Consider the following 24380-nt stretch of genomic DNA (forward strand, 5'->3'; position numbering starts at 1 on the left):
CTTGAGAAAAGTATTTTTGAAAAAGCCTCTTTAATTATATTAATGCCAGAGATAGAAACTCCCCAGCTACACTGATCATGCAGCATCCTCATTTGGGAAACTTCTGACCTAGAATCAGCTCAACAACCATTTTTTAGACACCTTTCCCAATTGCATTACCTAAATTGTAAAGCAGACACTGGCCTGGGCACCCATGAAACAAAGGCTGCGGCTCTCTGCCACCTGGTACTCAGTCATGTACAGAGAGGCCTCATGGCCTGCAAACTGAAGGTTCTTTCATTGGAATTATGTTTTTAAAAGACAGCAAATTTCCAAAGTAGAGTTAAGAGAGTATTTACTGGAAATCTAAGCAACTAAGCAAGCTAGGAATTAGATGTAATAAAGAATCATAATTTACAATCATTAACAAAGGTTTTCATTTATTAGCTGCCAATTATACCTTAGCACTATAGGCATTCTAGCAAACATCTCATGTTATCCTTCTAAAAATCCTTTATTGCTGAATGACCTGGAACCCCCCCCCCTCCAAAATCCCATCCTCTCACCTACTCTAACAATTTTCTCCTCTTCCTCCTGTATTAATTTCTCCCTCTATACCGAACGCTGCCCATTAGCTTTCACCTCCCCCCTTAAATTTCTGATTTCTCCCAACTTAAATTTAAAACAAAAAACAACTCTTATCCCACTTCCCCTTCAGCTGTCGCCTGTTTCTCTCCTTCCTTTTTATGTCATGATCTATGGGGATGGCACCCCGGCACTGTGCAGTACACAGCCCACGTGACTAAAGTATCTGTGTTGGAACTGTCTACCATTTATTGCTTTCAATTTCTTTTTCCATTTTATGTTGAAGCCAACTACAGTTAGGCTTTTGCCCCCACCAATCCACTGAAATTGTTCTCATCCAAATGTTTTCTGTAAAGTGTCACACAGAAAATATTTTAGGCTTTGTGGGCTATATAGGTCTCTGTTACACATTCTTTTTTTTTTTTTTTTTTTAAGAATGCTTTAAAAATGAAAATCCATTCTTCATTTGTGGGCTGTAAAAACAAGAACAGTAACAAAAGCAGGTCGTGGTCATGGGGTAGATTTGGCTTGTGCCCCTTAGTTTTTCCTGGCCCCAGCAATGTCACCAAATACCTCAGATGGTCAATTCCCAGTCCTTACCTTACTAGGCCAATGAGCACTATATGATTTATACTTCGATCATGCTTTCCTCCTTGAAAGATTTTCTTCACTTGGCTTCCAGGACATCACTCACATTCTCCTGGATCTCCTACTACCTCACAGGTCACTCCTCTTCTAGCCTTCTTTGCTAGTTCTTCAATTTCCTGACCTATTACACTGGAATGCCTCAAGGCTTGCAGTCTTGAGTTCTTTCCTCCATCTACTGCTCCCCCACGCCCCTGCCCTGGCATGGTGAGCTCACCCAGACTCATCCATCCCTTAAAGTGGGTCAGGCTAGCTTGGACTCCTCTCTTTCTCACCCCACTCTGTCAGCTAATCCCATCAGTTCTACCTTCCAAATGAACCCAAAAGCTGACCATTTCTACTGCTGCCATTCTGGGTCTAGCCACCACCATCTCTTAACCTGGCTTACAGCAATAACCTCCAAATCGGTCACATCATTTCTACCTTTGCCTCCTTTAGTCTATCCAGAGTACCAGAGAGGATCTAGTTAAAAACTAAGTTCAGATCATGTTACTCCTCCATTCAAAAACCCCCTACAGTTTCCCATGCAATGCACAATAAAGTCCAATACCCTTATAATGGCCTACAAGGCTGACATGATTCAGACAGCCTGTTTCTAGCTGGGCCACATTTACCTCCCCTCTTCTCACCCTTAGCTGGGCCCACTCAGCCATGCTTGTCACCTTGATTTGCCTCAAAAAATGCAAAACACACTCCTACCTTAGGGCCTACTGCTTCTTGCTGCTCCCTGGGCTTGAACACTTTTTTTTTTTTTTTCATTTTTTAATGTTATGTTAATCACCATATATTACATCATTAGTTTTTTGGGCTTGAACACTCTAATCACAAATACCTTTAAGGCTCACTTCCGTAACTCTTTCAGGTCTTTATTCAAATGTCACCTTCCAGTGAAGCCTTCCCTGACCTTCCTATTTATAACTGTGAATCCTCTACCACTGATCTCTAGTACTCCCCAGCTCCCCTAATACACTTTTCCAGAGAACTAAATATATCATTACCTAATGTTCTATATATAATGCTTACTTGTCTATTTTTTTTTATCTGCATGAATTAAGTCATTTTTGTTTGTGGATTTATCCCCAGAGCCTCAAATAGGACATGGACACAGTAGGTGCTCAAAATTTAAGGATAAATAAAACTACTAATCATTCTAGAAGAGATGGTCCCACCAACAGCAGTACTTTAAGAATAAACTTAGAAGTCTTAGAAAAAGAACTTAATTGGTTTGACCAATAATAAAAGGCTAACCAGCAGTAAGTCAAATATTTCTTAATAGTAGACTAATAAAAGCACAAATCATTTGGCAATGTGTGTTGGCAACATTTTTTTTTAGATGCTTACTCTTTGACCTTTCAGTTCCACTTTGAAACATCCGTTCCACGGAAACAATCCAAAACATAGGAAAAACTATGTGTGTAAATATTTAGAAGTAAAAACTTAGAAATTGTGTCTAACAGTGAACTGAGTAAAATATGGCACGTATTTTTGACAGAAATAATGTCCATGAAATCCATTATTCTGTTTTGAAAACTTCAGTGGCTCCACTTTGCCTTAAAGACAAATTAGGCAACTTTTTCTACCTTCCTCAGCCTGATATTTCACCCTTACCTCTTCATAATCTATACTCTAGGCACATTTTACCAGCAGCTCTCTCCCCTCCCAAATTCTCCAATTTCTGGAGACTCTTAACATCTTAGTTTATGTGCCGTCCTAGGTACTCTGGCAGCACTTTTCACCAAAGTCATGCTTCATAGTAATTTATGGTAACTGCTTCTTTAATGGTCTTTTTCACCCACCACAGTGAATACCTAAAACTTAGCATAAGCACCTGATCTTAAGTAGGCAATATATGTAGAAATGAACTAAGTACCATTACATAAATGTTTATGCCACTGTAAATTAACAAAGTTTTGGGGGACTGTATGATCTGTTTTCTTCTTTTGGAAAGTTCCAAGATTGTGTGGGTGTGCCCATGCGTGCGTGTGTGGGGAGAATTTTGTAATGGAAAAGAAAATATACTCGTGTGTGTGTGTGTGTGTGTGTGTGTGTGTGTGTGTGTGTGTAGGGGGTCAAAATGTAGTTAATAACATTATAGTACTATAAAATGCTTATAAAAACATTCCTCAAACTTCTTTTTCCTCTCAAAATGCGTAAAACCAAATAAAGACAACTATTACGTGAGGAGCCAACAATGCAGCTAGTCCTTCTATTACCTGAGTGGAGTTAGATAGTTGGTTTTTCCACGGCTCCTCTGTGCTGCTGGTCAGGTTTGTGCGGTTATGAGGTAGAGTGAGTGCGTTTCTCTGCAGGTAAGGCACGTTTCCATTACTTCCACTTCCTGTTATGTGATTATTGCCTATCAAAATAGTGTCTGTACTCCCCAGCGTTCTTGATGTGCTACAGGGAACATGGCCTGTAGAAAAGGGTCCGTTGGCCAAAGGCTGCCCAGGGCAGGCAGGGCGGACTCCAGGCTGAGAGACGCTAGGCACTCTGGTCAGAGCAAGCTGGGGCTGCTGGCCAGAGACTGAGTTTGTAGGCAGTGATGAGTCAGCTGTTGGCCCATTAGGAATTCCAGTAGCTCGTACCTGTGCAACTCCTGTTTGTCTCATCTGTCAAAAAGCAAATGAAAAATAAATGCTGCTTGTGTGGCCCAAAAGGTAGAGAACCAGAATATGAAGGCATGCAACCAGGTAATCTCTGATTTTACTCTAACATTTAATTTCTCTAGGTTGAAAAATACACACTTTTTAAAAACAAGAAACTGTGTTTATTCGTATTTAGATTAGCTCCCTCAGAAAAGCAGAAATCTGTTTTGAGAAACATCCCTTCAGTAAAGACAAAAGAAAGCAGCTGAAAATTATGAAAACTAGAATTTATAGGTCTTTTCCCCAAGCAGAAAACAGGGGATCTCAAATTTTCATTCTATTTTATTTACATGCCAGGTCCTCCAAACTAAACAAGTCCTGAAGAAAAGAACCTCACCTCAGTTTAGGATAGCTTGTTAAGTATTAAATAATATAAATAACCCTTAAGAACACAGGCAAAACAGCATGTAAATAAGTAACAAATTTGAGCACTCTTGTGCTCAAAATTAAATTTACAGCTATTTTTATCTAAAAATCTCTGTCCATTATTAGTATTTTAAGAAGCAAGAAGATTACTAAATTCCACCAAATAGTGGCAGAAAGAAGTGGGCATGAACATGCTCTAAAAGGATGTTTTAGTCAAGAAAAATACTCAAAATGCTAACAAATTTTAGGGGAAAAAAATTCTATACACACTTGGTGTTGCTGCATTAAGACAAACTGACTTTCCAGCTGTTCCAGCATCAGTTTCTGTGCTGGATTTAAGTTATTTCTATTTGCACGGAGCTGTTCCAAGTGCTAGAAGAAGAAGAAAGGAGAATACAGTCAAAGGCATATCTAAGAAACCAGCTCAAGCTCACTATTCTAAGCAACCTTGTCCTGAAATGACTACACCAACTCAGAACCGCTATCTAGTCAAAGATACGGATTCCTGATCAACAGCAATCAACCCCAAGATGAAGCCCTTTAAAAAGTTTGAGAGAGTAAGAAATAAACACTCATCTAAAGAGGTTTACTATAATGTGATATTTGAGACAAATGGGCATAAAATTTTACTTGTCAATACAGTATTTTTTGGTATTCACACAGAAAGAAAGTTCTTTAAGCTTAAAAATGCATCATGTCAAGTACACTCAAAGCAGCACTGTTTGGAACAGAAAAAGTTTGAAGACAGCCTGACTATCCAAACCTAGTGCTCTGCTTAAATAAACGTGTGACATCTACATAAATAAATATGCTGTAGCCATAAAAGAACAAAGAAGCTCTTTACGTACTGACATGGAAAAGTCTGTAAAAATACATTATTATCAATATATATAGCATTCTACCATTTGTGTAAAAAAGGAGAAAAATAACATGAGAGAGAAGGAGGATGCATATTTGCTTGTACATGCACGCCATCTCAGGAAAGGTAGGTAAACTAATAACATGGACTGGCTGTTAGAAGGAGAACTAAGTGGGTAGGAGCAGGAACTGGAAGGAGAATTTACTTTATATAGCCTATAATCATACTGATGCAGTCTGAAGCATGTGAATATATTGCCTGTTTAAAAATAAAACTAAAAATAAGTGAAAAAAATCAAGAATAAATTATCCCATTACTCTGATAAAAGTGGGTTCATTTTGCTTATGTGTATATTAATTGGATTTACTGCCACTCAACTTTAAGAATACTTAAAAATTTGAGGTTTACTGCCTGTACTCTTTTTCAAGAGGAAAAATAATCTGTCAAAAGCGTATCTTACATACCTGTAATTTCTGTGGTGTCAAACACCACGAATGAGCTTGTTGCTGTACTGGAGGATGTGACACTGCATGGCCACTACTCCAATTATCAGAAGTATTCTGAGGAAAATTGATAAAAAAAAAAAAAAAATTAAAGAATATTTGGTTAAATCCATGGAATTAACAATAATGACTAATGAAGGCCAAATGACTATGAATTGGAATATTACATATAAAAAAAGTTATGACATTAAATTCTTTTAAAAATAATTTTACATGCATAATAAATTTGGGAAATCATAAATTTAAAACAGAAATATTGATTCCTTAATAAGCCACCCAAAAAGGCCCACCCCTAAACTATGGCCCAAATGGCTAACCTAAATACCATACTGTCCACTAGATCCAACAATAAATTTATCTCAATGTCAGGAGAAAGTGATGATGAAAAGTGTGTTGAGATCTTAACGGCAGGGAGATGAATAAAATGATTTGATGAATGCAAATTTATCCCTACTTTCTATATTTAATATGATGCTAATAATTTGGGATAGAAAAACTCAAACCTTTCACTCTTTGATGTCCACAGATTTAATATAAAGGACAGGAGACAGTCAAACTGCACAAGTTCAGGGCAGTTGGGAGTTTCCTTTTTGACTGGGATTTTTCTATTTCTCTAAAACATATACCTTTGTTGGACTAGATGTTCTTTTCCTCTTGGCAGGACTGGACAGGTCATCTACTTGGCTAGAAGGAATCATGTGTAGTGGCAAGGATTGCTGTGAAATTGGTGTTTGACTGAGGCCTACTACAGGTTCAGTATTTGGATGATGAGGTTTACATGCCTAAGAATCACAGAAGGAAGACAAAAATAGGGTTCTATATATTCTTAGTTCATTCCTTCAAATTATAAAACTTTACAAACTGCATATTTTCAAAGCTATGTGGACATCGCTGATTGCAATTATTGAAAATCAAAATCAAATGAATCATCAATGGAGGAATGTGTACCTTCCTTTGAAAAACTGCTTTAAAAATTAAACAAACCACTGCAGCATTATTTTAAGAAATCTCCTTCAAAATCATGAAAATGCACAAAGGTTCTAAATTGGCACCCCAAAATTTCTTCCCATATTAGAGGGAGTTTTATTTTGAATATCTAGATTCCCTTCACAATTACAGCAAAAGGCTTTTCATTAATAAAAGCCTCCTGTACTTAGTAAAATACGCTTGACCACTACAGATTGAAAAGAACCCTTAAAGCTGGGCACCTGCAGAACATAACCCAACTTCTCACCTGCTGTGCTGTGTTCATGGCACCCTGCCTGGAGGTAAGCTCTGCGGGGATTGGTAGGCTCCACGCCTCCTCAATACTAGGAAGTAATTTAGTTTTATTCTGTAGACTACCTTGTGGAAGGTTACACAACTGAGCCTAGGAAAAATTATGTAAAAAGCAAATTTAACACAAGCCTACTTGAGTAAGAGCAAGTCCACTAAATCTTCCTAAATGCTATAACTAATTGTTTTTAAAAGAAAATAGATTCTTAATTTGGGGTTTCAGAAAGATACTAAGTATAAAGAGGGTAACCGGAATATAAACCTTTGTGAGAATTAAAACAAAGCTGAGCTCTGTTATCAGAGTTCTCATAGCTGTCTTCTCATGAAACTCCAAGCAAGAGTGAAAGACAGTGTTTGTGTTCTTTTCTCTAAAATGCTATGACAACTTAAAAATGTAGACAGCACATAGAAAAAAATTATGTAAATTAATATGCATCAACAGTAAATGTGCAAAAGAGCATCTTTTAAATACTGCATATCTTACTTAAAATGAAAAGTAAAATAATATTACAAGCTATGGTATGTTTACAAAATATGGAAACAAATTATAGACATCAAAACACAACTAGACAAACTTTCCAGCCACCCGCCTCCTGCCTGAGTGTCATGGGGAAACATGTGCCTTTAAAAAACTGCTATTTAAAAGTTTTACCTGTAAATACTTAATTCGTGCTGCAAGTGCAGAGGTATTACTACAACTTTTGCTTCTGGTTGCATTTAAGTAGCATTTAATGGCATCCTGAGGCTGGTTGCAGGATTCATAGAGTGTGCCTAGGTCCATCCAGGCTGCAGCATGGCCATGGTCCAATTGTACAGCACAAATATAAGCCTGTAAAGCATCCATAGGCTGATTTTGCTGCTGATATAGCACGCTAGAAAGAGAAAGTCAGAAAAAAAATAGGTCAACTAAGAAAACTACTTAGCTTCTCAAGTGATATTAACTACTAAGTACATTACACGTTATGCAACAGTTGTATATCAAGTATAAGACCATTATTTTTATATAACGTCTTACCCTATTGAACACCATGTATCTGCACTTGCTTCTGATTTATCAATAGACTGCCTGTAAGATATAAAGGCATCCTGAACTTTCCCAATACTTGAATAGCACCTGAGAGGGGAGGGAAAAAAAGATCCAGACAATTCCATTAATACTGATTAATTTTCTGAAAAACTTCAAGGCAAATAAAAATCCTAATAAGCTTACAAATTTCTGTGAATGTGTATATATATATATAAAATTATAATGTACATTATAATTAACCATTCAGTGAACTATATTGTAGTTTATCTGATAAGTGCTAAAGCACGCTGCATTAATGAACAATATTAAAATAATTAAAGGCCATATTACTTCAATATCATATAGAGTTGAAAGCGCACACGTGCACACACATGCACACGTGCCATTCCACTTAAATAGCTTGATCTATTTATATAGCTTACATTCACAGTAAGAACACAGAGTTAAAAACCAAGAAAACCATTCTATGCTGGTAAGATTTGCTGAATCAGATTTCAGTTCTCCTTTCCTAAATAATAACCATGAGCTCAATCATTCTGTAATTTGTAAAAAATACAAACATTAAGATGCAGGTAAAATCAAGCTAACTATCAAAAACAGTAATAATAAGGTGAGTGCAATATTTCACGACATGTAAGGGTAACAAGGTATGATTAAAGTTTCAAGGACCTGTCATTTTCTTAATGCAGATGTACTGGATGGAAACACAGAGCAGCAGCTGAAACTATAAATATATAGAAATGATCTTCTTAGTGCTTGGCACTAAGGAAAAAAGAAAAAACAGAACCCAGTCCCTGCCTTCAAGGAGCTTACAATTCAGTTGAGGACTGAAGACACATTACAAATGTCATGATGCCGTTATCATATGGCTGACACAGACAAGAACTGTTCTGAGAATTTAGGGTAAAAGACACCAAAATACACACTACAGGATTTAGGAAAAGCAAGAAAGGGAAGGGTAACACTAAGGAATTTGAGTATGTATAGATGCATATAGTTTAGATCTGTGATTATCAATTATCAGCCAATATATGGCAATTTGGCCATGAAAATAAAATGGAAAGATAACATACACTTACATAAATTTTCCATTAAACTAATTAATACTTACACTGCAACCGACTTATTTTGAAATACAACTGAGTAAACCTCAAAAAAAATTTTTTTTAAAGATTTTTATTTATTTATTTGACAGAGAGAGAGACAGCGAGAGAGGGAACACAAGCAGAGGGAGTAGGAGAGGGAGAAGCAGGCTTCCCGCAGAGCAGGGAGCCCGATGCGGGGCTCTATATCCCAGGACCCTGGGACCAAGACCTAAGCAGAAGGCAGACACTTAACGACTGAGCCACCCAGGCGCCCCAACAGCAAAAAATCCTTAAATGTTTTTACGTGCCCAAATAGCATATTTAGATCCTCATAATTATTCTTTGAAATTTTACTGATTCATGTAATCCAAAAGTCTGGGAACCACTGATTCAGACGGAGAAGATGAGAGAAGGCATTTCAAAATGTTGTCTGAACAGTATGAGCAAAACCTAATGTATAGAAGACAGCACAGATACAAAGAGTAGAGAATTATAAATCCAGCCCAAGGATAACCTGAAGTTTTTGGTCTTCTAACAAGAGAAATGGCACCACGAAAGCACTTTACAGGAATATTAATCTGCTAACAATGTGTAGGGATAAACTGAAAGGAAAATAAATTATGGACAGTAAAAAAGAAGGCAGCTATACTCACTGGCTTGGAACAGGCCAAAATTGGGGTAAAAGTAATGAAAATGGCAAGAAAGGAAAAGAAGGGAGAAATAGTAAACCAAAAAGACAGATAAAGACTCTGTGACCAACTGATTAGATATCCATGGGGGGGGAGGGGTGGGATAACTTAGATTTAAGCCTGAGCAAAGAGAGTTTAAAAAAATAAATAAATAAAAAGTGACCTTATTGGCAAAACTAAAAGGAGAGGAGATGGTTTGGAAAAGAATATGAGGTTTGAAATATGCTTACTTTGATGTGAGGTGAGAACACTAAAATGGATAATGTTAGGTAAAAAATAAGAGATGTGGTCCTGAAATTTAATACCTTGAAATATAGAGATCTAGATTTGGAATTCATCCACATAGAAGAGAGGGTTTAAGAACACAGGACGACTACAAGGGAGAGGTGAAAAAGCCTAAAGAATCACTAATCTTATGGATTGGGCAATAAGAAATGTCAGTGACTGAGACAGAGGGGGCCGTGTCAGAGCGAGCCTGCAAACTTTTACGAAGGGAGAATTCAGGACAATGCCAAATAGGGACAGATACCACAAAGGAAGGGAATGCTTAACAGATAGTAGAAAACACATTCTGTTTGTTGTTGTTAAATCAAAGCCAAATCTCAGATTTACAGACAAGTTTACCTAACCACTGAGAGGAATAAGCAGTAATTCCCCAACCAATGTTTTCACATTCCATTCCTACAAAGTCAAAGTAGGAAACCAATGTGCCCAAACGCAGACGTCCCAGTCCAACCACCAACCACTTTTCCTCTAATAAAACTTAACTAAGTTCCCCTGAGACAGCCTTGTGTCTCTGAAAAACCAATGAGTGAACCTAGGCTCTAGTTCCTGTTCTGATTTAGTTTACCTGTGTGACTGTGACCTTGGACAAAACATTTTCCTCCTCTGAACTCACTTTCTATATCTGTAAAATGACAGGATTTACAGAGTGAAGCAGGTGACCTCCCTGGTCCCTCCCAGCTCTAACATTCTATAGTTCTGTGCTAACAATGTCAGTGATAAGTACCAGTATAAGAGCATTACCACATTACCCCTGTATTATGATACACACATGCCAAATGACATCTTCAACACAGACCTGAATGCAAAGGTAAGTAATAAAAAGCCTTAGAAATATTAGGGTCATCAAATCCCAAAGCTGCTTACTGACACTTGAGGTCTCCATTCAGAGCTTTAATAACTTTTAAAATATATATTATTTATAAAAATTTTCTCACAACAAAAAGGATTAGAAGCAACACATCAGAAGGCAGTGAAAGGAGGTCAAAAAAAAGTAAACATCAATGAAAAAAGTCTAAAACAATCGTCGAATTATGTTATTACGGATAAAAAATAATGAACATCTAACATGATAATGTTGAACTCCAAAACAAATTAAACTGAGGTAAGTATCCTTTATTTGAGAAATCATAAAGCATGTTGTGTATTTGGAAAATTTTATCTGAAAAGATTCAAATAAAAGCATCTCAGCAGCTTAAATGTAAAGTCAGTTAACTAAAATTTTAAAAAAACAAAAAAACAAAAAAACAAAAAAACAACCCTCCTGTGGAATACTGCTCACTGAGCTGAAAATTACAGCACTACTAAAATAGTAATTTTAGATGTTTAAATGCCTAGAATTTTTTTTTAAGTATACTAAAAAGACAATCAACACTACTGTATTGTATTAAACTACTAATCTTTATTTTAGGTCAAAAGGAAAATAATGTCTGGTACACATGCCTTTTAACCTATATAAAAATAAATTTTCATATATAACGTTAACACTAGAGGCGATGACTAGGCAGCCCCTACTTTCTAGTGCTGGACCTCCTTCCCAGTCCCTGTATGAAGCCTCCCACTGTGCAACACTAACACTAGCCATGGGGCTAGCTTTAAACACAAATAGTGTTCAGTCAGTTCATTTATTCCATTTATTGAATAGCCACTTTGCTAGGCGAGAATATATAAAGATGGTAAGATCCAGTTTCTGCTCCCAAATATCTTCAGTGAAAGAGAAAGACAAAGTCTGGACTCTTAAGCTTTACTAGTGAGCAACCCAAATTAGATTATTTTATAAAGCTTTGGAAGGTATTAGAAAATTTCTGCTAAAAATAGGTACCTTCCCAGCCAACTCTTATTGTACATTATTAATGACTAACCCAAAAAAAATTTTTTTAAATCTTAGTATTACTCCATCTCATAGAAACACTTTGCTAAATTTAAAGGAAAAATGAAATCATACAAAATACTAAAACTTAATGTGATTTATGGAAAACTCAAACAGCTTAAAATTAAAACAACATAGGATAATTTCAAAAGAAATCATAAAATTGAAACCTTCAGGGTGAGAAGGTACCTAACAGATAATCTATAACCAGGGTCTCTCAACCTTAGCACTACTGACATTTTGGGTCAGGTAATTTTTTGTCCTAGAGGGCTGTCCCACTAGATGCCTGTAGCATTCCCCATAGTTGTGATAACCAAGTATTTCCACACATTATAAAATGTCCCCTATGGGCCAAAATAGTCCCCTATGAAAACCAACGATCTAACATAATCCTCTTATTTAATAGGTTAAAAGAAAATTGAAGCATCAAAAAGTTTAACTGCGCCATCCATGATTCCACATATATTAGCCTAACCAAGACTTGAATCCAAGTCTCTCAACTCCTAGTACGCTGATCTTTCCACCATACCACAAAAGCTAAAACCAGTTAGGAAACAAAATACAATCTAATAATGGCCCCAAAATATAAATCTATCAGATACATATACAAAAGATGTATTTCAGATAATCAGTAAGCACAATTTCGGCATTTGAAGTACAGAGAAAAGTTTATAGACTTGCAGAAAACTATTTTCATTATATGTCACTTTCTCCTTTCCAACAAATCCACTAATAATGTATCCACTTTCTCACTGTGAGATGTCAAGTAGAACTGATTTCAGACCTACTATTAATCAAATTATGTCCATTCTAATGTATATATCATTATTCCAAATCACAAATAGCAAGGTCCCATTGGCTACTGGTGGTCACTAGGCAGAATAAGAAATTAATTCTGTTCTGTTAAATAGACATATAAAGAAAATACTAGAAATCAGAAGAAAGGGCATTTAAATACTAGATTGAAGAACCACTATCTAAGACTTTTTAAAAACCAGCAATAATTCACGTCAAATGAAAATCCAACAAGCAAAATGAGAAATGTCCCAGTAGAGCAGATTATGCTGTGGGAGGAAACTACCACACTCAGAAGTTTTCTTTAACTCCCAGAAATCTGTGTGATAATATATTTAAAAAGGAAAATACACTGATCAGCTTATAAATGTAAACAAACGTTTTTAGCTCATAATTCAAATCTCTTAGGTGGAATAAACAAAAGCAAAACTTAAGTATAGTCTCACCTTCCAAGGAAATACCAGGACTGGCCAGAATTAGGATCTGCTTCCAAGGACTTCTGGAGATACTGAATAGCATAGCTTTCCTTGGTGGCTTTATCTCCCAGAAGATCCACAGTGTGATGCATCCAACCTATAGTAAATGATTAAAAAGTATTTACCTAAATGACTTAATTGTTCTTCAGATTTTAAGAATACTAAGCAGAAAACACGTAAGTAAAAATATTCTTTTTTCAGTCAACTTATTCATTTAGTTTGGCATACACATTCCCAAAATTTAGAACTGCCAATTCTGATTATAAGGAGGTCTGTTTCTCACAGGAAGGCACAGTCAAACCTATAAAGAACTTTATTCCAGAGAAAATGAAACGATATTAAGCACTGATTTAACACTTAGTAGATTACAAACTGTAGTTCCTCTTTTCTAATTTTGGTATTTGAAAAAATTCCAAGTTATGAAACAAAGCATATAAAGATGTTCAATCTTATTCAGTGCTCTATGTAAAACTTTATGTACATTTTAAGACTCTCCAAGACAGTCTATTAACACAATGTTTATTTCCAAGGAATAAATATTAAGACTACTTAATCAATGATAGCTCAGAGTACAACACACACATATAACCCTACCTCACTGGCATTGGCCACGTATGTTCACAACTTATCTAAAATAAAAACTATAAAGCATTCGACAATTATTTAAAAAATATTCAAATGGTGTAAATAAAAATGGTATAAAATGCGTACCACAAATGTTTAATAAATAAATTTAGATTGTGCATAATAGTGCATAATCTCAATTGTATGTAGAATCTCAAAAAGCTGAATACATAGAAGGAGATATTAGAATGGTGATTACCAGGAATGGGGAGGTAGGGGAAATGGGGAGATACTGGTCTAAGGGTACAAAGTTGCAGTTATGTAGGATGAGTAAGTCTAGAGAGTAATGCACAGCAGAATGACTATAGTTAATAATATTGTAATATATACTGGAAATTTGCTGAGAGAGTAGGTTTTGGGTGCTCTGACCACACACAAACAAATGGTAACTATGTGAGGAGATGGATCTGTTGATTAGCTTGACAATACTATTCATTTCACTATGTATAGGTATATCAAAACAGTTGGAAACGGAAAGGAAAGGAAAAAAGAAAGGAAAAAGGAAAGGAAAGGAAAAGGAAAAGGAAAGGAAAGGGTTATGTAAGCAATCAAAAGATTGGATCATGGAATAATGTATTCTAAAACCTTTAAGACACACAGGAATAATTTGGTTTAATTTGCTGGGGAAATCATATTTCAGTTGGATCAATTCAAGTGCATAAAATCAGCTCTGTTCTTTGTATATAGTCCATATTATACAAAACAAATAAGGACCCTTATTTTCTGACATTTATTATAGTTGCTGTGCTCCAAAAGATATTTCAAGGAGACTGAGTTAATGTATTTTATGGAAATACACATCAATCACACATTTACGTTTATTCATCTGTTCCTCCATTATGCCCTATTACTAGTAAGAATGGAACCTAGAGGAACAAGCTCTAAAAGGAGCTGCTTAAGCAGCAGTGACAAGCAAGTAGGAAGGACTGATGTGCAGGCATAAGTCAGACTTAATTAGGAGAGGTATTTTTCTGTTCAAAAGCATGAAAAGTTTATTATACTTACACACTCTGAAATATGGTAAGCCAATGCCAAAGACGACAGGTGATTCAGACATAATCCAAAACTATTTCAATCTATTTCCTAAATTTAAAAGGTGTATGCATTTTTGCTACTGACATACTCTTCACTGCAGCTAAAATGCATAAATTAGCTGAATGAGTAAGCTGCCTTATGCTAAAGGCACCACTTTGTTCTTTTTACTTAAGGACACAAAACCTTTCTTTACTGTACTAGTAAGCTTGTTTTAATTTTTTTTTAAGATTTCATTTATTTATTTGAGTGAGAGAGAGCCTGTGTGCATGTGAGTAGAGGAGGGACAGAGAGGGATAAACTTGTTTTAAAGATACAAATTCACAAAACTCAAACATGATCTGTAAACTTATTAAAAAAATATTCAAATACTTCCACAATTTTTAAAAGTATGGATAACTCAAGTAAAATTCTAACCAGAGATTAAATTAAAAACAAAGCTAAAAACAAAAGTTTTATATTAAGACAATGTGCTCATTTTGTGTAATTAATCATATGATAGGTATCAATATCATGAAGATCAGTGATAAAATCTAGGCTTAAATGATTTTAAAATTATATAAAAAGTCACATTATGAAAATATTCATATTACTACACGTTGGTTAAAAATTAAAGAATAAATTATTTGCCCAGACCAAAAACAAATAAACAAAAGCTGGGGGGAAAAACCCAAATAACACATACATACAAGAAACATGACTCAATAACTACACAACAAAACAAAATGTAAGGAACTCAATCACTATCTTCTTGGTCACAGTGACATATTACATCCAAATGGCTATGTTTCTTCATCTTTAACATTAGACTAGAATATTGCATGTGTACAAAAACACTATACTGTTAGATGTTCCACAACTTTTGGATGAAATGTTTTAGTTAATATTATTGACAGAGCTATGAAAGCAAGCTCACCAATCACCAAGTGACTTTAGACAAATCATTTAACTTCATTCAGTGCTAAGCATATCTGGCACAAAGGAAGTATTCAACCCCCTTCACCCATAGGTTAAGTACTAGAGAATAATTCTGAGAATTTAAAAGGACTAGCTACACTGAAGAACTGAAATGAGATGGACAATGCTTGGCAAAAGGTGGAAATATGCTCGGTTCAGATTAATTCTATCAACTCTGGGTAAAAGAAGGAAAAAGAATAGAATACATGAGCCACATATTTGCCATCCCTGACATGTAAAAATCATAAAGAGAAATACTTATAATACACTAAATGTACACTATTACATACCTAACTGTTGTAAGACAGTTGCCTTTACTTGTGCAGAAAGGTTTTCCGTCTGCAAAAGTTGTTCATAAGCTTCCTTTGCAGAATGATACTTCCTCTAAAAAGCAGAAAAAAAGATTTAAACAAAAATAAAATTGGTATCTTTGAAGAATTAGCGCATATACTAAGATTTACTACATAATACTAAAAAAGAAAAAAGATTTACTACATAATCCTGATACTTTAGCGTACTTCTTACAGCCAACTGAAAGAAGAAAGTGCTAATTCCATTACGGAATGTTCCTTTAACACTAGACCATTGTGGATAATAGGTCCATGTTTCAGAGTAACTAATACCAGTAAACACTCAATACAATAAAGTATTAAAATATGCCCTTTTAAGAATTTGCCAAATCTCAATTGTTAAAATCATCTCAACTTATTTAATAATAATTTCATCTTTATTATGTAACACTCATGAAGCTAGAGAAATATTCTACTTCCAAGTGCATAATCTCTGTACCTAGAAACACCAAGTTCCCAAGCAACTAAATATAAACAACAGAGTATACACCAAAAATGTTTTTAAAAATCTAAGTGCAAAATTAGTTAAAATCTAAGTTTAAAGGTACTGGTATATATCCTATGGAAAAAATTTATAATATGTATGACTTTAAAGATACCAAACCTCCCGTACTTACAGAGTAAAAGCGTTCACAACACTTAAGGTTCCATAGGCAAATCTCTAAATGAAACCATTTACCCACAGTCCCCTCCCCCAAGTGACAGAAACCTGTTATTGCTACAGTTATAAAGCTTAAGACAGCTCCTCCAAGAAAAAGGGGAAGGGGAGAAAAGGGAAAGTCAACAAAAGAAAACCTCCTAAATACTACCTTTAAAACATACTCAGCAGAACAATGGATTGAAGTGGCTTTTATTCATTATCAGCAATAGTCCATAGCTGCCTGAGCAAACAAATTCTTCTCAAAAACAAACAAACAAACAAACATAGGTAGGGGAGTGCCTGGGTGGCTCAGTCGGTTGTGTCTGCCTTCGGCTCAGGTCATGATCCCAGAGTTCTGGGATCGAGTCCCGCACTGGGCTCCTTGCTCAGCAAGGAGTATGCTTCTCCCTCTCCCTCTGCCTCTCCCCCCACCCCAGCTGGCTTGTGCTCTCTCTCCCTCTCACTCACTCTCTCTCTCAAATAAATAAATCTTAAAAAAAATAAATAAAAATAAATAAATAAAATTAAAAAAAAAAAAAAACCATAGGTACAAATACAAAACTAGCTGTAGGATCCTCAGGAAAATCACTAAAACTATGATTCAACATCCATAAAACAGAGCTAATACCCAATCTTTCTATCTGGAGTTGTTCTAAGGATCAAATGAGATAAGCAAAGAGCTAGAGAAACAAATAAGGTGCTACTTGAATACAGTATGTGAACACAGTAAAGATCTGAAAGAACTGGCCATTAAGATTAACAGAAGTTACTACATAAACTTTTACTCATCAGTTCAATTAGTTCCCCCTAACTATTAATCTGATCCCAAAAAGCTGTTGAGACAATTAATACAAGGTAAGGACCAAGTTATCCAACTCAATTCCTTCAAATGATATGCTAAAACATACTTCCAAACACAAGTAATAATAATAAAAAGACAACATACTTGAAAAACTGGTTGCATCACACTGAGAAACATAAAGTTGGATTTCTACTTCTTATCATATATAGGCAGAGAAGCATATGAGAGAAAAAATGTAGGAGAATATTCTCTTGAGATGGGAATGAATTTCTTTGACATGGCCAAAAACAATACAAATCATAAGGAAAAGTAAAGATCTGATTTGAAACACAAAGCAGAAAAATAGGCAATGGACACAAAAACCAACACATAAAAGGTGAAAAACATGTGAGCAAGTGTTCATCTCTAGAAATCAGAAAATGCAAGTTTAAATGAGATACCATCACCTATCCATCAGATTGGCAAACAAGAAAGATGAGTAATCCAAGTCTTTTGGGGATGTGAGTAAAGAAAAACACTCATGCCCTGCTGGAAGGGGAATCATTCATGAAATCAGGTATGCAAACGTACTACAAGCCAGCAAGCTCACTCTTGGGACACAGATGCCAAAGAAACCTTTCCACAGGTAATGTTCTAAAATGGTACCGTTTACAGTATCAGGAACTGGGGTCAACCTAGGTCTATGTCACTAGGGAGTGAAAACATAAAATATGATGGATGCTTATACTAGAACAATAAGCAGCAATTACATATGGCATATAAAAAGCAACATGAGTTTAACTTTAAAGGTGTTTAGTAAAAAGCGTTGCTTCTGGTAATGTTGGAATAACCGTTCTACAGGAGCTTTCAGTTACAGATAAAATATAAGTCAACTATCAGAAAGCCTAGGGCACCTGGGTGGCTCAGTCGTTAAGCATGTGCCTTCGGCTCAGGTCATGATCCCAGGGTCCTGGGATCAAGTCCCGCATCGGGCTCCCTGCTCAGCAGGAAGCCTGCTTCTCCCTGTCCTACTCCCCCTGCTTGTGTTCCCTCTCTCGCTATCTCTCTCTGTCAAATAAATACTTTAAAAAAAAAAAAAAAAAACCTATCAGAAAGCCTAGGGAGAAACCAAGTCAGGCTATAACCAGAGACATTAACCCTTAAGAAAAGGGAATGGCACTGGATGAGTAACCCCCTTTTACTAGGATTTTCACCTGAGAGCAGGCCTTAATTGGTGCCTGGTTGGCTAGAACGCAAAAGAAATGAGCAATCTCACCAGCTTAAAGAATCAGAGAACACACTTTGAAGCTATCACAAGAACTAGAAGTGAGGGGAGAAATCCCAGGGAGGAGAGAGTGAAAGAAAGAGAACACCAAATTCTGCAATTAAACTCTGCCTAAATCTCTTGTTGACTGCTGAACTATGCATGAACACGGCAGATGTCCAGCAGCCTAAAAGAACTAAAGAGAGATTTCAGCCACTGTCAGCTACAGGGGTGTCCACACTTAGAGTGTGCCTTGAGCAAAATTAACCGGTTTATGTAAAACAAAAACATCAATCTTCAGAAAAATATAACAAAGTCACTCTACAATGTATTATTCATGACAGCCAGGATAAAATTACCAGACTTATAAAGAATCAGGAAGATTCTACTCACATTCAAAAGAAAAGGGAATTAATGAAAATAAACCATGAAATTAGATGAAATTTATAAATAATTTTAAGGCAGCCATTTTAACAATTCACGGATAGTAAGAAAAAGAGAATCATAATGAGTGAATGGGTAAGAAATTAGAGCATGGAAAGAAACCAAAAAATTCTAAAACTGAAAAATATCTGATATTTAAAAAATAAATCACTGGATAGACTGAATAGCAGATTGGAGACTTAAAAATAAAAGCCATCCAAAGATAAATGAGGCAATAACAGTCTACCATACATGTAACTGGAGTCCAAGAAGAAGGGAGAGAGAATGGGGCAGAAAAGATGTAACGGCTGAGAGCTTTCCAGAACTGATGAAAGATAACAAATCCCATATCCAAAAGACTAAGAAAACCACAGAAGAAAAAAAAACAATCCCTGGGCACTTCACAGTCAAATTCTTAAAAACCAAATGGAAAGAGAACTTTGAAAACAGCCAGAAAAAAACAACAAAATACAAAGGATACAACAAGAATGACAGCCAAATTAAATATAATGGACTAGACATTCCAAACAAAAAAGACATGTCCAGAAAAGATTTAGAAAAGAGCCAAAAATATACCCTAAGAGATGCACTTTACATATAAACACACAAGAAGGCTGAAATAAAAGGATGAAAAAGATACCATGCAAACAACTAAGCATTAGAAAGCTGAAGTGACCAGATTCAGATCAGATTAAGTAGGCTTCAAGGCAAAGATTATTACCACAGATGAAAAAAAAACAAAAAAAATTTCACAATGATAAAGAACATCAGGACATAACAATAACATAACAATAAAAGAGCTTCAAAATACATGAAAAGATTGACAAAATTAACAATGGTAAAATACTATTAATTAATCTACGTAATTTTTTCCAATTTCACCAACTCTCCCAACTAATGTCTTTTTTCTGGTCCAGAATATAATCCAAGAACCCATACTATGTTCAGGTAGCATGTCTCTTTATTCTCCTCCAATCTGGGACAGATCCTCACTTTTTTATTTTCAGTACTTCAACACTTATAAAAAGTACTGGTTAGTTACTTTGAAGAATGTCCCTTGGAAATTAGTTAAGTACCACCTTGTGGGGAGATACTCATCATTCCTCAATTCATTCATTAACTGAAATACTACATAACAAAAAAGTGTCCCCTTTCTTCCATTTCTTTGCCATTTATATTCACAATTTGTATTATCACAATTCATTTATAAATGAATATAAATAAATTCAAATATAAATATACAAATTCATTTATATTCATTTACTTATAGAATTTATATAGAATTATTCCTTTCAGTATGAGCTAAAACATTTTATTCTGTATATTTCATTATTATAATTGGTTTCTAAACTTGTGTCAGATTTGCTGATTAGAGACCCCATCCCCTCAAAAGTTGACTCCTGTGTTTTTTCCACATGCCCTCATCATTTTTTGAGTACTTCCTTACTTTGTGGCACCACAAAATGTTCTAGAGCTCATCTTGTAATTTCCTTGCCTAAGCCCTGGAATCACCCACTTCTCCCTAAGAATCCCTGGTTCCTTTTATATTTAAGAATAGTATTTAGAAACAAAGATCTGGGTGCTAATGTATTCACTATTGCAGGGATGGGTCATTGCCTCCAGGCCCTCCCAGCAAATAGAGCTAGAAAACATATTTATGTGTATACACACACACACACACACACACACACCTGTATTTCTATCCAACTACCCATAACCATAAATAACCATATATTCATATTGATACCTCCAATTACAATCCAACACTAGTTCAGTCTTGCCTTTACTTTCCTTATTTTTAAGTTCTGACAGTGAAAAACCTGGCTCTCATTATCCACAATACGTTTACTTATTTGCTTATTCCTAATATTCACATAAAGTAGTTACAGAATTCCTAATCCATACCACTGTGAGAAAGTAATTGTAGTGCGGGATTTGTTTACAGTTCTTGTCTCCAGCTTTAGACTATAGTCAAAATACTATTCTCTAAAGTTACTTAGGTTAGTTCTTTTCATATCTACCCCTTCACTATACTTATGTTAATCATTAGTTAAGTTCATTTGTTACCATCTGCATTCTATTTCGGGCTAACTCACAACCTTGTTGGTCTCAATTATTCAACTAATTTTGGGGTATGAGGAATATTATCAGGTTCTAAGAGTTAGAGCTATATAAAGTATATACTCAAGAAAATCCACTTCTTTTCATCCCTATTACCCCATTCACAACAACCCCCAGTAGATAACCAACCTCATTTGTTTCTGGTTTATCCATTCAGGATTACTTTGGCACATGTGTATTTTCTTTCACAAAGGGCTGTATATTATACTCTTTTACACTCTGCATTTTTTTCCACTTAGCAGTACATTCTGCACATCAATCCACGTAGTGATCCACACAGTTCTTCCTCATACTTTGCTACATGCAACTCTGCTACCTGAATGTCCCATAGTTTATACGACCATTCTCCTATGAATGGGCAGTTGTTTCCAGTATTTTGTAATTGCAAACAATGCTCCAATTGATATCCTTGTGCCTATATATTTTCATAGTTTTGGAGGTATACTTTCAAGGTAGATTTCTAGATGTGGGGCTGATGAGTCAAAGGGTAAGTGCATATATAGCTTTGTTAGATTACTGTCAAATTCTGATCCAGATGGGTTGTACCAGTTTGTATTATCACAATACATGAGAGTGCCTGTTTCCCCATAGCCACTTATTATTTTTGCCAATCTGATATGTGAGAATTGTATTTCAGTGTTGCTTTAATTTGCATTTCTGAGTGAATCTGACCACTTTTCCATATGTTTAATGGCCCTGTTACATATTTTCTGTGAAATGTCTATTCATGTCTTTTTCCCCGTTTTTCTATTGGCTTTTCATTCCTTTGTCCCTCAAATTTCAAGTTTGTTATATTAGGAGTATTAGCCCTTTGTCCATGGCATATGCTGCAAAGATTCTCTCCTGGTTTCATAGGTGTCCTTTGAATTTATGCTATTTTTTTTCGGTCATGCAGAAATTATTTTTATATTGTTCAAACTAACTAGCTCAAAATTCAGAGAATGAAAAGAATGACCACAGTTAAAAAGCCTTTTCCTAAATCAAGGTTGAAGAGGAGTTCATGTTCGCTTCTAGTACTTGTACAATATTTTTTACATTTCACGCTAATTCATTTCTAGTTTATTCTTTTGAATAGCTTGAGACATGGGTCTAATTTTATCCTTTTCCAAATGGCTACCCAGCTGTCCTAAAACCATGTATGAATAATCCACCTTAACCCCAGGAATTTAAGATATTACCTTTATCAAACACTTGATTTCTCTATATACCTGGATCTATTCCTGTTCTTCTATGATATTCCACTGGTCTGTCTACTCACATGCCAGACCACACTTCGAATTATATAGGTGTTATTGTGTCTCTATTTAGTAGAGTTAGTATAACCTGTACAATTTCCCCCCATTGTTATCCTGGTTATTCTAGCGTGTTACCAACTTATCTAAGTCCTTAAAAAGTTTGTTAGTAGTTTTTACTGATGTTTGTGCTCCATTTATAATATAAAGTAACTTAGGGAAAATCAGTATCTTTATATTGCTGAGTCACAGTATCTCTTTTAAGTTTATTGCCAAGTAATTACTGGTACTCAAATGGGTATGTTTTAACATTAGGCTCTCTGATTACTGTTGTTGAAGGTTAATTTCTATATGGTAATCTGTGCTTCTAATTGATTTTTCTTCTCTGACTGCACTGGCTAATACCTATAGTACAATGATGAGGAGTAACAGAGATAGTGGGAATCTCTGCTTTGCTCCTAACTTTTGTGAAAATGTCTCTAGTGTTTCCCCTAAGTAAGATACTAATGCATATGAATCTTACCATGATAAAATCTGGGGACTAAAGTACATGAATCTTACCATGATAAAAAAGTAACCCTCAATTCCTATGTCCAACTTGGACCAGTTTTTTATTAGGAATGGGCGCTGAATTTGTCAAAGGTTTCTCTTCAGCACCTATGGTGGTAACAATCTGATTTTACCTTTAGTTCTATTATTATGATGCCTGATACTAATGGATTTCCTAATACTCAATCTTGCATTCCTGGAAAGAATACCACTTGGTATATTATTTGCTCAATGAGGTAACGATTTTGTTTGCTAAATTTTTATTTAGTACTTTTACACAAATATTCATTACTGATACTGGTCCGTATATTGCGTCCTTTTTATACTATTTTTATCAGGTACATTTGCTTCAAATGGGGAAATGGGTAAAAACAGTATTATGGTTCCTCAAAAAATTAAACATAGAATTATCATAAAGATCCAGTAATTTCACTTCTAGTTACATATCAAAAAGAATTAAAAGCAGGGATTCAAACAGATACTTGCATACTCGTGTTCAAAGCTGCATTATCAATAGCCAAAAGGTGGAAGCCACACAAGTGTCCACCAATAGATGAATGGATAAACAAAATGTAGTGTGTATATACAACAATGAAATATTATTAAGCCTTAAAGAAGAGTTAAGCTTTCATACATTCTATAACACATACAAACCTTAAAGACATTATGCTAAATGAAATATACCAGGCACAAAAAGACAAATACTATATGATTCCACTTACATGAAGTAGTTAAACTCATAGAGACAGAAAGTAGAATAGTAATTGCCAGGGGCTGGGTGGAGGGAGAAATGAGAACTTATTATTGAATGGGTACAGAGATTCAGTCTGGGATAACGAAAAAGTTCTGGAGATGAATGGTAGTGACGGTTGCACAATGTGAATGTACATAATGACATGGTACACTTAAAAATGGCTAAAATAGTAAAATTTATGTCACATATATTTTACAAAAGAAGCTATGAAAGCACTATGGTCTGTAGTTAAATTTTTAGAATCAGGGATTTTGTTTCCATTATATTTTTAAAATATGCCTTTTATAAAAAAAATAAAAAAGGAGGAGGAGGAAAAGGGAAAGGGAAAGGAAGGGAGGGAGAAGTTTTTCATTTCCAATGCTCTGGAACAATCTATAAAGTATTAGAATTATCAGGTCTTTAAAGGCTTGGTAGAATTCCCCTGTAAAACCATCTGGCCATGGTGCTTTCTGTAGGGCATTACTTAATTTTCCCTATTTCTTTTACAGAAATTGACCTTTTATAATTTTCTAATGAGGTCAGTTTTGCTAATCTGTATTTCCCTGGGAAGAAGTCCGTTTCATTAAATTTTC

At 35.3% G+C, this 24380-nt stretch overlaps 1 protein-coding gene across 7 annotated transcripts in view; it reads right to left on the bottom strand.

The window, feature by feature from the left end:
- The window catches only part of KDM6A (lysine demethylase 6A), a 195752-nt gene that overhangs the window by 46363 nt on the left and 125009 nt on the right, over positions 1–24380 (bottom strand). Inside the window, exons 9-17 of one of the 7 annotated variants that reach the window (XM_021682128.1) lie at positions 15985–16078; positions 13052–13178; positions 7873–7971; positions 7510–7729; positions 6817–6951; positions 6209–6364; positions 5544–5639; positions 4491–4592; positions 3423–3818 (exon numbers count right to left, since the gene is read on the bottom strand). In XM_021682128.1, coding sequence (XP_021537803.1) covers positions 3423–3818; positions 4491–4592; positions 5544–5639; positions 6209–6364; positions 6817–6951; positions 7510–7729; positions 7873–7971; positions 13052–13178; positions 15985–16078 — 1425 coding nt within the window. The remainder of the gene's footprint in view (positions 1–3422; positions 3819–4490; positions 4593–5543; positions 5640–6208; positions 6365–6816; positions 6952–7509; positions 7730–7872; positions 7972–13051; positions 13179–15984; positions 16079–24380) is intronic. The other 6 variants (XM_021682138.2, XM_021682110.2, XM_021682100.1 and 3 more) reach the window with 6 other exon arrangements.

Source organism: Neomonachus schauinslandi, chromosome X (genome assembly GCF_002201575.2).
Source record: "Neomonachus schauinslandi chromosome X, ASM220157v2, whole genome shotgun sequence".
Lineage (NCBI taxonomy): Eukaryota > Metazoa > Chordata > Mammalia > Carnivora > Phocidae > Neomonachus > Neomonachus schauinslandi.